The 13,147-nt window shown below is 40.5% G+C and overlaps 2 protein-coding genes across 2 annotated transcripts; both read left to right on the top strand.

Moving 5' to 3' along the window:
* Positions 1-2,290, top strand: TAF7 (TATA-box binding protein associated factor 7). Its single transcript, XM_028527708.2, has 2 exons — positions 1-294; positions 420-2,290. The coding sequence occupies exon 2, from the start codon at positions 734-736 to the stop codon at positions 1,805-1,807; it is 1,074 nt and encodes a 357-aa protein (XP_028383509.1). The 5' UTR covers positions 1-294; positions 420-733; the 3' UTR covers positions 1,808-2,290.
* A 6,107-nt stretch (positions 2,291-8,397) lies between these two features.
* Positions 8,398-10,851, top strand: LOC114509806 (mitochondrial ornithine transporter 2-like). Its single transcript, XM_028528339.2, has one exon. The coding sequence runs from the start codon at positions 8,590-8,592 to the stop codon at positions 9,493-9,495; it is 906 nt and encodes a 301-aa protein (XP_028384140.1). The 5' UTR covers positions 8,398-8,589; the 3' UTR covers positions 9,496-10,851.
* The last annotated feature ends 2,296 nt before the right edge of the window (positions 10,852-13,147 follow it).

The raw sequence follows: 13,147 nt of genomic DNA, 5'->3' as shown, positions 1-13,147 counted from the left end.
CGCCTGAGGAGTGCTGTCACTCACAGCCGTCTCCCGCCCAGTGCCGTGACGTAGCGCTTTCCTTTCCGCTTGGTGTGCATGCTGGGTCGGAGGTCTGCGGAGCTGGGAGCTGCAAAGGCTTTTCGCTGCGCGCCTCAGGCCGTTTTACTGCCAGTCAGTACGGGATCGCTTTGCCAAGAGTTGGGACGAACAAAGGAATAAGGAAGAAGACTGTGGGCCGCCGGCCGCTGTGCTCCGAGTGGCTTTTTCTTCGCTCCTGTCCGGAGAAGCTGGGTTTACAGTCGTCACGGGATTGTAAGTATCCGAGGTGAAGAGAGCTCACTGCGCCCTGCTTTTTCACTTTGTTTTGGGAAAGTTTGTGGATTGGGCGTGTCTGCTGGGGCTTTGCTTAACTTTCTGTGCTGTAAATCATTCCGCAGGATTCGCCATTTGCTTTCCTGCACGCTAGCTCTCCGCATTGTCCGGCAGCGGCATCTAGAGGTTGGAACTTGGCATTGCAGCTAATATATTTAAATGGACCTGAATTTGCCAGTGACTGTAACAACTGATTTTCAGTCACAGCACGTTTAAAAAGACTTGGTGTTTAGTTCAAAATTAAGAAAATAGACGCTTACCTGCTGTAGTACTTAAATATTTCAATTAATTACAAACTGATCCTTCTGACTGTTGCAAAAGTTGGAACTTTTTAGTGCAACAAGTGGTTATTGGAGAAGTAATTCGCAAAGAAAGAAAGATGAGTAAGAGCAAAGATGATGCTCCTCACGAACTAGAGAGCCAGTTTATCTTACGTCTGCCTCCGGAATATGCTTCTACTGTGAGGCGGGCAGTACAGTCTGGTCATGTCAACCTGAAGGACAGACTGACAATAGAGTTACACCCGGATGGGCGTCATGGAATTGTCAGAGTGGACCGGGTTCCACTGGCCTCAAAATTGGTGGATTTGCCATGTGTTATTGAAAGCTTGAAAACTATTGATAAGAAAACCTTTTACAAAACAGCAGATATCTGTCAGATGCTTGTATCCACAGTTGATGGTGATCTCTATCCTCCAGTGGAGGAACCAGTTGCTGCTGCAGCAGCAGCAGCACCTCCTGCTGCTGACCCCAAAGCAAGTAAAAAAAAGGATAAGGACAAAGAGAAAAAGTTTATATGGAACCATGGAATCACTCTGCCTCTAAAAAATGTCAGAAAGAGAAGGTTCCGGAAGACAGCGAAGAAGAAGTATATCGAATCTCCAGATGTGGAAAAGGAAGTGAAGCGTTTGCTGAGTACAGATGCTGAAGCTGTCAGTACTCGTTGGGAAATAATTGCTGAAGATGAAACAAAAGAAACAGAAAATCAAGGACTTGATATCTCTTCTCCAGGAATGTCAGGCCACAGGCAGGGCCATGACTCATTAGAACATGATGAGCTTCGGGAGATATTCAATGACCTCAGCAGCAGCAGTGAAGATGAAGATGAGACACAGCATCAAGATGAAGAAGATATCAACATCATCGACACAGAGGAAGATCTGGAAAGACAGCTACAGGACAAGCTAAATACATCAGATGAACAGCACCAAGAAAATGAAGGAACCAGTCAGCTGGTTATGGGAATTCAGAAACAGATTGATAACGTGAAAGGGAAGCTCCAAGAGACCCAGGACAGGGCGAAAAGACAGGAAGATCTCATCATGAAAGTGGAAAACCTGGCTCTCAAGAACAGATTCCAGGCTGTGCTAGATGAACTCAAACAAAAGGAAGACCGAGAAAAAGAGCAGCTCAGCTCTTTGCAAGAAGAGCTAGAATCACTCCTGGAGAAGTAAGAGTTTTTGATACTTAATTCCATTCCATAGAATGATCAGCATTAGAAGAAAAATTTTGACTTCATCACCTGGATGAGCTATAACTTAGCAGTCATTCCCATTTCCTCTGCTCCTATTGAATTTGTATTATAGACAGCTATGAATGTGCATGTCTATTTCATTTGTCTCTTACAGCTTTCCTGGGTGTTTATCCCATAGGAAGTAGGAATGTATGATAGATAAATGTAGGAAAATTATAGGATTAATGGAATGAACATTCAACCTTAGTAGTCATTACTTCACTGCAGGACGTTGCTGCTGTTTCTCATTTGCCAGGATCTGCTATTGCTGGCCTGTGATGCCATCTGAGATCAGTAAGAAGAGTAGCCTATAGGCTAGTGAATCTAATTTGCATATGTTTTCCCATGCAGTAGCTATTTTTCAACATGTAGAGTTGTATATCATTTTATAAAGTTTTAACAATAAAAACTAGTTTTTACCTCATGTGTCTTGCACTTTTAGGGGTAGTGGGTGTCATCCTGTTGTGACATGGTTTGTTGGTGAGGTTTAATGACTGAGAATTTCATCCTGTTTTGTAGGAAAAGAAGCAGTTATGTCGGATTTTAAGAAAAAGACAAACAGCAGGTGCAAAAAAATTGGGAAATGCTGTCTTTGTATTTCATTAAGGTTCTGATCCACCAGCTCCATTTGAAGGTTAAGAAAAACTAGATGCAAAACCTTCCTAAATTACCCTAATTTTTATACATGAAGATCTTTTTTTAATGCTTTGTGGGTTGGGTTTTTTTTTTTTTTTTAGAGCACTATAGTCATCTGCTTAGTATATTAGGAACAAAACAAAGCTAGGGTTATCAAGTACTGTTGAGTTTAGGAAGGAATGAAATGAGGAAGAAATCAACAATCCATTGGCTTGAATTAAGATTATATACTTAAATAACTTACTTTCTGCAATTATTTAATATTCTGAGAACTGAGGTGATTTGCCCATATCAGTTCATCAAAATTGCTTATAAAGGAAGTTGGTACATAGTCTGATATTTCAAAATTCCTTAAGCATGATTTTCATGGTTTTTTTTTCAATATGTGCTAAAGATTGTAATCCAATGCCTCCACTTGAGCTATTTGGAAGACTCAGTGATAGAATTTACAAAATGCAGAGTTGTCTACAATTCACTTACAGCATTAGTTCATAAAGAAAATCTTTGGTTTGAAAATACTAGCCTCATGAAGCAAACATTTAAAAAGCCCATACTAGCAAGATATTTGACAAGAAACATTAGAAATGGTAAACAAATTTTCCAGACCTCTCAAGTCTACAGTCGTACTTGCAGATAATTTCTGTCTTGCTAGCTTATCATTTTTCTTTTACCAAAATGTTTCCATAATTTTAAGATTTCAATATAAAATATGGAGGCTTAGGCAAAGTTTCTCTCAATATCTAGGCTTTGGATTATTTCTTGAGGTTTGCAAATAATCAGGCAAGTTTTCCTAGTACAAGAGGGTGGTAGGTAACAAATTCTGTTTTAGTACATTGGGAATTTTGCTATGAGATTGATACCTGAAAAGCTTTCTTCTTACTTGGCTTTACAGTAAATCATTTATCAAAATAATTCTTAGGAAGACCTTAACAATAATGATGGTTAATTTCCATTAATGGAAGGAGAGATCTGCACACAAAAGCAGAATTAGTGATTTGATTACCCTCATTTCAGTTATAAGCTCTGCTGATTTTTAAATCCATATTTCTAAGCCTGGTATCTTTGAACTTCAGATTTACTATAGTCAGCTGTATGTTGGGAACACTCACTTATAAGTGTTACTTTGGGCAACACAAATCTAAATGTTCAAAATGGAGCCCTTTATTCCTGCTCTTGGAGGCTTGTTCTTCCTCCTGTGTTTCTACCACCATCCCAGTTGCTGAAACTAGGAAAAAAAAATTTTAACATTGTGTTTATTTTTAGAGAGGGGAAAGGAAGGAGAAACACTGATCTGCTGATGATTGCAGGCACCTGGCCCACAACCCAGGCAAGTGCCCTGACTGGAAATCAAACTGGTGATCTCTCAGTTCACAGGCAGGTGCTCATTCCACTAAGTCACACCAGCCAGGGCTGAAGCTAGAAATTTAACCTATCATCTTTGACTACTCCCCCTTACTATTTATTTTTCTTTTCTAAAAAGCTCTTCAATCACTCTACTTCATCCCCACTGGTACTGTCCTTGTGTAAGCCATTATTCTCATCTAGCGAGTAGCAGTAGCTTCATTGATCTGGCCACCAAAATAAGATATATTTCATCATGTCACTCCTGTGCTTAAAACCATTCAGTGGTACATCATTATTTCAGGATTAAGTTTATATTTCTTAGAGATACACATGAGTATGTGTGTTTTAGCCTTATCACATCCTCACTGTTTTCAATCCATACTGAGCTTATTTACATTTTTCAAGGAGTTTAATTACTCCTTTTCCTCTCTTGGGCCTAAGAACCTTTAACAAGCTGTTCACTTCACCTAAAATACTCTCCCCTTTATTTGGCCATGTCCTACTTAACTCTCAGTCTCAACCTAAGTATCACTGGTCCCAGTGTCTTTCTTAAGCTCCATTTAGGTTAAGCAGTTCTATTATGGCTTTGCCTATACTCTGTGTTTCCCTTTTATTCAACAAGTATTTATTTTGCTGAGTAATACCAGACACTATATGAAGTCCTGAACTAAATATTTAGTGTCTAGTCTTTTGAACTCTATTAGTCTAGTGGGATAACTGGTCTGCTATGCATTTATCACACTAAAGTGTAAATTACCTGTTGCTCATATCCTCCACTCTGCTATAAATTCACTAAGTAGGCACTTTGGCTTATTAGTCACTGAACTTAATACATCATAAAGACATTAAAATTTCAAGGTCAAGAGATGTAGTGCATGGGTCTCTATCCTAGCTCAATGACTTACTATGTTATCTTAGACAAGTAATAATCTGTTTGCCTCAATTTTCTCATTTCTAAAATGGAGGTGATAATACTGCCTACCTCATAGGCCTGTTGAGTTTTTGGCTGTTGACTACTGAGTTGATATAGATAAGGGATTTAGAACAGTGCCTGGAATATAGTAAACAATAAAAACACTATTATTGCCTACTTAATTAAGGTCTTAACATAATAGAGAATTAAATAATTAGTTGAATTAAAGAGTTATCAAGATGGTAGAAAAATGTACAAAAAAACAGCTGTTTAAAACGTGGTCGACTGATTTCAAATTAAGTAATCAAAATGTAAATTACAGTAATCAAACAGTTTGCTTATAATATACCTGCAGCATAAATAAATTGAGTCAACTTACTATTGTAACTTTATTTTTTATTTGATTTATTTATGGCTTGCCTTTGTATTAATATTAAAAACTCCACAATGGAGAGTAATTACCTGTTATATAAACTTAAAAAGGGAAGGACTTCAATGAAGAAGATTGTGGTCCATTTACTTTCAAATAAATTCAGAGTTATAAAAAAAGATCCACCTTTTACTACAGCTTCCTTGGCTAATGAGTGTGGGTGTGGTTGGGCTACAGTTTTCAGTATTTCTGGGTTCATGAGCAAAAGTTATAAAGAAATCTTTAAAATTAGTGTTTTAAAATATTACAGAAGAGAGTCACTGAAAAAAAATGAAACAATACAGCAATTTTACAAAAAAAAATAACTCCCTTTCACACAGACTTTCTAGGGTAAACTGTTAACATTTTGATATGTGTCATTCCAGATCTTTATTTGTTATACAATTAATTGTATACATATATGTAGTTCTGTAAAGCAAAATAAAAATATTAGTTTGTTAGAGATATGATTCTGTAACTTTCTCAAAAATACATTGTGCACTCTGGCCAGGTAGCCAAGTTGGTTAGAGCATCATCCCAATATGCTAAGGTTGCAGGTTCAATCCCCAGTCAGGGCACATACAAGAATTAATCAATGGATGCATAAGTAAGTGGAACAACGAATTAATGTTTCTTCCTCTCTCTTTCTCCCCACTTCTCAAATCAATTTTTTAAAAAAACATGAGCTCTGGCTGGTGTGGCTCAGTGAATTGAGTGCTGGCTTGTGAACCAGTCAGGGCACATTCCTGGGTTGTAGGCCGGATCCCCAGAGGGGTGCCTTAGAGGCAACTACAGAGTGATGCTTCTCTCCTTCTCTTTTCTCCTTCCCTTTCCCACTCTCTAAAAAGAAATAAAAATCTTAAAACATTATGAGTATCCTTTCTTATCATGTGTAGATCTGCTTTTTTCACAATATAGGTATTAATTTTATCTCCCATATTGGGCATTGTTTAATATATGCTGGGCTCTGTTCTCTCCAAGTCCAGCTGTTTAGTGAAACTTACTATTTATGCAGCTATATCTTACTATTCAATGAAGATATACACTATTTCCCTATTAATGTTCTTGTGATCCCTGGCCTTTACCAATCTGTTTTCTCCAAAACACATACGAACTTACTGCAAAAGCAGCCAGTGATTTATTGCAGTAATCCTGCATTTCTTGTGTTTATAAAAACTCAGTATGCTTTTGGAAAACAGTGAATCAGATATAATTAATTGAAAATCGGTGGTCATTATTAAAACATTGAGTGCATTTCTAGATAACTCAATAAGGACTCCACAATAAATATTAAAATACACCTTTTTCTCCCTATCTTCCCTGAAGGTCTACCAAAACATTAAAGCTTCCTTCAAATACGACATGGAGGATTTAAAGATCTTTTTCTAGTTTAAAATGGAAGATTGTTTTCATATATCTTTTCTCTATCAAAAAGCCTGCCAAAATAACAGTAACCCCCAAGGTTAAGAGAAGAAGAGATGAGACAACATTAAGTAATAGATGTCAAGCCATTTTCAGAAGGTCAAAGCAGATAAATGATAATTCAGAAATCAGAAAGTTACATGTGAAATGTCTGCAAGGGGGTATACCAAGAACAAACCCACATGACATAGAACCTGTGAGATTTTTTGCAGGCATGTTTCCAAGGAAGGGAAATGGTGTGGGGCTGGAAACGGGATTCATTAAAGTTTGTGTTCAGAACGGTTGGATATCCAAGATCCCTACCCCACCCTAGCATTCTAGGTGACTCCCTTCCCTACCCACAGATGGAATGTTTCTTTTCATTTTATTATATTTTGGAAAGTTTATTTTCTAGGTAAATTGAAGCAAAGACTCAAAGTCAGAGAAAGGCACAGATGAAGGTTGGGGTGTATAGCATCAAACAAGGGAATTATGTTAAAATCTATATCCTTTACTGCAGGAATGTCACCCGTCTTCCCCCATCTTGGTCTTATTAAATCAGTATCCAAAAGATACCCCTTCTCCCTCTCCTGCCCAACACACACACACACACACACACACACACACACACACACTGTCAATCGGAAGATTATTCTCTGAAGAAACCATGTGGTTCCTGAGAAAATACAGCCAAATATATGTAGGCATTCTCCAAGACGAAGCCAGCTCACATTATTTATGATAATATAGTCTGTTAAGTTCTACCAACGCAGAATCTACTTTTCAGTGCCTCACTTTTAAATGTTGACAGCCAAAGATAATCAGATGAGGAAAGCCTTCAAGATGGAAAAGAAAATCATTTCAGTATACTTTCTGCCCTTTCCCCCATTTTGTTTTTAACCCCCATAGTAAAATCCCAATTAGGCTTTGGAATGTGAGCCTCTAGGAAGAAAAAGTGTGTCCTAAAAGCGTTACCCTCACTAATGTCCCAAACCTCACCTTACCTTGGAAGCTAGTGCAGTCATATATATCCCAGACTTAATGCCGCTGTTGCGCAAAACTATGGCTTAAGAAACCTCAAACTTAGCAAGCACAGACAGCTGGAACCACACAGCCCTTTTCCTACCAAGTTTCTTAGCAATATATAACTCTCTTTTCCAAGCCCAGTAAAATGCCACATCCTACCTCTAGAAATGATGAGGACTCGGTCCCACCAGCATCCAGGGCTCTAGCCTCAGATCCGCGGCGATGTGGCCACAAAACAGCCCTTCTCCAGCTCCGCAGGCCTAGTGTAGCGCTCAGGCCCCTCCAGCAACCCCAGGAGCCAGACCTTGAGAGGCCCTGCGGAGCTCGTCCCTCTCTTGAGCCTCCGTTCTCGTCCCAGAGGCGATGAAGGGCTTTCTAGTCCAAAGCAGCCGCTGATTGTTATGTAACCGCACCCCCCACCCCGTCCCCCAATGGTTTGTCTTCCCTATTTAAACCTCTCTTTGGGTAGATTGGCTCTTGGCTCCAGGCTCCAACAACTGGTAGCAGCTCCCACTTTGTCTCTCTCGGGGACACTTGGGGAGGTGGGGGTCTGGCTCAACAGGAACATATCACTCCGCCTCCACCTCTGCCTCTGCGAGAGCAGCACCAAGAGTCTTTGGGTCCCTGCAAAAACGAATCGTTAGCTTTCAGTTGCTGTGCTCATTAAAGGTTTACATATTCATTCGTTAGCTTTCAGTTGCTGTGCTCATTAAAGGTTTACATATTCATTCCTCGTGCCTGGCGCGGAGGCTCCGGAACCGTGGCCCCACAGGCCGGCCCACAGGGCGTGGGGGAGAGCTCGCTCGCGGGAGACCGCGGGAGACCGTGGGCCGGGAGTTACTTCAGGACAGCGGGAGGTGCCTGGGGCCTGGCCTGGGGTTAAGCGGCTTTTCCTGCAGCGGAGCGTCAGGTAAGAGTAGGCGGCGGGGCCAGAGACGCCCGCGGCAGCTCCAGAGAGTCGCCTTCCGGGAGGACAGCGGGTGAGTGGGAGAACATGAGGTCCAACCCCGTCATCCAAGCGGCCATCGACCTCACGGCGGGGGCCTGCGGCGGCACCGTGTGCGTCCTGACCGGGCAGCCCTTCGACACAATGAAAGTGAAGATGCAGACCTTCCCGGGCCTGTACAAGGGCTTCGCCGACTGCTGCCTGAAGACGTACTCCCAAGTAGGCCTGCGCGGCTTCTACAAGGGGACCGGCCCGGCGCTGATCGCCTACGTCGCCGAGAACTCCGTCCTCTTCATGTGCTACGGCTTCTGCCAACAGTTTGTGAGGAAAGTGGTGGGGCTGGACAAGCACGCAAAGCTGAGTGATCTGCAGACTGCAACCGCCGGCTCCATGGCGTCGGCGTTCGCTGCGCTGGCCCTGTGTCCCACCGAGCTTGTGAAGTGCCGACTACAGACCATGTACGAAATGGAAGTGTCAGGGAAGGTAGCCAAAAGCCGCTACACAGTTTGGTCCGTGGTGAAGGGCATCCTTAGGAAGGATGGCCCCTGGGGCTTCTACCACGGACTCACCGGCACTCTCCTTCAAGAAGTACCAGGCTATTTCTTCTTCTTCGGTGGCTATGAACTGAGCCGATCGTTTTTTGCCTCAGGGAGATCAAAAGATGAACTCGGTCCTGTCCCTTTGATGTTAAGTGGTGGAATGGCTGGGATTTGCCTTTGGCTTGTCATATTCCCAGTGGATTGTATCAAATCCAGAATTCAGGTTCTTTCCATGTCTGGAAAACAGGCAGGATTTATTGGAACTTTTTTAAGTGTTGTGGAAAGTGAGGGGATAGCAGCCTTATATTCTGGACTGTCAGCTACTCTGATTCGAGCGTTCCCTGCCAATGGGTCACTGGTTTTGGCTTATGAATACAGCAGGAGAACGATGATGAGCCAGTTCGAAGCATACTGAAGCATGCTTCCAAATACACATCTTTGAGGACTATAGTTTATCTCAAGGTTTCATGGAGTACTCGACTAATGTAGAATTATTTTTTTACTTCATGGGAATTTTGTTGTCTTCTACCCTAAATCTTAAACTTTATGGAAGAACATTTATTTTTCATGTACAATTTCTGCCCATCACTGTACTGAAATAGAAAAGTTGCTGCTTTTGTGTTTTGTAGGATATGCAGAGTGAGCAGGTGGCCCTATCTACCTAATCTGAAAGGCTAAATAAGGTTATGACAGCTTTTGTATAAACCTGTACATAGATACAGTTTGGTTGGTTAGGTGTTAGTGAAACACAGTTTGGATCTGTTTAATTTCGTGTCACCAAAAGAACCGAGTTAGCTATGTTTCATGAAGATGGTTAATGATTGCTTAACTTATTGAAGATGTAGTTTCTATTTAAAACTGTGCTCTGTGCTAAGCAATTAAAGTTTTTTAAAAGTTTTTAAAAAGTTTTTGTGTGGTAATTGAAAACCAAAATACCCATCTAGATTTTTAAGAAGAGAAACATGGCTGTGTCTTCCATATTCTTGAGTTTCAGAGTTGGCATCCTGGATTTTTCTGAGATGCTCTTAAAATACTGCTATCCACTTTCAAAGTGGGGTCATATTCCACACTTCTCTCCCAAAAAGCTTCCCCTCTGTGGGGCTTTAGGTTGAGGAAGGGGTTGAGGGGAAGGTTCTGTGCTGTTATACTTTGATGAAGACCCTTGTAGCTAACAACAGTTCTTTGCTTTTAGTTTCAGAGTCCTGGTCTGGGTAGGATTCCAGGGTGTTCTCCAGGGAGTTGTTGATCCACTTTGGATTATTTCCACAGCCATAAACCCTTCCAGGGAACAGAGAAAAGCTTTTATTCCCTATTCGGTGTTCAAGTCACAATATTCATGGGTGAAGTCCTCTCCTCTCAGGCAGAACTAGACAGAATTTAGTGCTTATGCTCCACAGTGAGGAATGGTAAGGCTAAACCATCCTGAAGTGTACCTTGAGGTTATGGTTATACAGTATTGGAATCCTTTAAATTTTGTACTGACCATCAGTAAAATTTAATAATAACTGTATGTGGAGTGTGACTTTATAAAGCAATGAGATGTAAGAAAAACAATTTTATTAAACTATACCATATGTATGTACATACGCACAAACAAAAAAAAACGTAGTTCATCTGATCCCACAAACTGCCACCACTAAAATAAGCCCCATCATCCCTTGCTGCTCTGAGGCCAGCAGAGTCTTCAATTAAAAGTCTTAAGCAGCCTGTAAAGCTAAAAGCAAACAGGCTATTAGTCTTTTTTAAAAAATACTTTGTAGTTCTTTTTCTTTTCTTTTAAAAAAAAGATTTCATGTATTTATTTTTAGAGGGAGGGGAAGGGAAGGAGATAGGGAGACAAACATTAATGTGTGAGAGGTTGCCTCTTGCACAGGCACCAACTGGGAACCTGGCTCACAACCCAAGCATGTGCCCCAGCCTTGAACTGAACCAGTGATGTTTCACTTTGCAGGACAATGTCCAACCAACTGGCCCACATGTCAGAGCACTACCAGTCTTAATAATAGTCCACACAATGTGTATGTATCACTGTCAGCAGAACGTTAATCTTGTGTACAATCTCCAGTTTCCTTTAGCTTTTGCTATCTGTAAAGCTTCTGCTGAAATCATGGTCCAGTATTTGGGTACAATTTTTACCATTTTGGATCTGTATTCCAGACAAAAATGTAATAATCTGAAATATTGTATTTAAAGAAATTTGAGTGTCATGTCATTAAATTATTTACCTAAATAAAATATTTAATTCACACCATTTACAATATACTGTATTGACCTCTGGGTATGCAGACATTAATATGTGGATTCTGTTCTCAAAAATAATTTTCTTTCTTTCTTTTTCTCCTCCTCCTCCTCCTCCTTCTTCTTCTTCTTTTTGATAATAACTCCTACCAGACCTTCCTGCTTATAAAAACCTTCCATTTTGTAAATCTCCTCTGAGCATCCTTCTAGCTGCTAGATGGGATGTCCTATTTATAAATCACTTAATAAAGCCAGTTAGATCTTCAAATTTACTCAGCTGAATATTGTTTTTTAGTGTAGCATATCCATTACCTCATAGTGTTTCCTTTTTTATTGAGGTATAATTGACATATAACATCCACTTATTATTTTGTGTGGTAAGGTGATATTTATTTCTAAGATTTAAATAGATCAAATCCATTTTTCTGATGCCTAGTCTTATTTTAAACTTCACTTCCACATGGCATAATTTACTCCTCAACTTTGAAAAATCTTTCTGATATTTATTCCATTATTTGGCCTATGGTCAAGGCCAGGTGGTCCGTATGCTACAGTGAAACTGTAGCTAGAAATTCATTCTCTGTCCTAGCTGTCATAGGATACCAAGCTGTAGCAATTGTTAGGTATATGTGACATCTCAGAAGGATCAAATCTAGCAAAGGTGTATTAAACCTACCATGTTCTTTAATTGAACAAGAAGATACCCTCAAGTTGCTGAGCTTGGAAGGAAAGGACTTTCTTTATCTTCTGTCCTGGAGCTCTAAGGAGGAGTGATAATTATTTCTAGAAAGTTGTTGTGTATATAAAATAGTCACAAGAGGTTTTTTACTCAAGGCCAGAAAGTAGCCTTCTGTCCAAAGCCTGCATTTCCAACTTGAGCATTATCTGAGTTTTGAAATCCCTGTTTCCAAATTCTGTAACTCTCTGTTCTCTTGGATCTTATCCAGATCCGCAAGAAATGGCCCAGAAGTCTTCTCTGAGAGACATTTTAGAAGTAAATTGTTTCAGTCTTGGAACTGTCATCTAAGCCTGGGACCTGCCATGAGCCCCACCATCCACAGTGTTCTCGGCTCCCTTCTAGTGCCAGCACTTAAATACTGGATCCTTGTCAATGGGCTAGCATCTTCTTGTCAGTCAGCCTCTTCAAGGTTGGTAGTGGTCATCAGCACTGATGTTCTGTTCATTGCATGAGGCTTAATGACTTTTTCAAAACCAGATCAGAACACTTGGTATTAGTGGCTTTAGGATGCACCCTGAGATGAAAAATTTCACAGGTAGTAAGTAGCTTTGTAGAAAATTGACCCCCCTTAACAATCCTGCATATTCTGTGAGTGAAAAAAAAAATGTCCCCAGAAAGGATATTTGTTCCTCCAGGTAAGTGTCTATATAGTATTTCTACTCCAACCCAAAGGAGTTTCACTGGGTCCTCCTCAGCAACCTGGACTCTCAGCAGACATTAACTAGGGCATCTTTCCACATACTTTGCTCACTGATTTATATACAGATAGCTCTTCTGTGCATTCAGAGGAAAGGCTCCTTTCTGCCTTTGGAGAAATGGCAGATGGCCTCTTCTCTAGCCAGTGCTCAGGTTCCTGATCTCCATTCTTAGAAATATTGTCCCTAAAAAGCCTTCCCCATCTTCTTAGCACTATATATAGGAATCTCCTCAGGCTCATGTGCCCATTTGGTCACAAAGTCCACACAGCAAGATGAGTCTTCCATTCCAAGCCTTGAGACTGCCATGGTACCATTACTGTCTTTGTAGTGAAGTACAAGATTTTAGGATACACTGGCCTTTATTTTTCTAAATAAAGTAAATAAATTACTTT

The sequence above is a fragment of the Phyllostomus discolor genome, chromosome 13, assembly GCF_004126475.2.
Source record: "Phyllostomus discolor isolate MPI-MPIP mPhyDis1 chromosome 13, mPhyDis1.pri.v3, whole genome shotgun sequence".
Taxonomy (NCBI): Eukaryota; Metazoa; Chordata; class Mammalia; order Chiroptera; family Phyllostomidae; genus Phyllostomus; species Phyllostomus discolor.
Note: the sequence above shows the minus strand (reverse complement) of the source record. Positions and strands in the feature narration are given on the sequence as shown.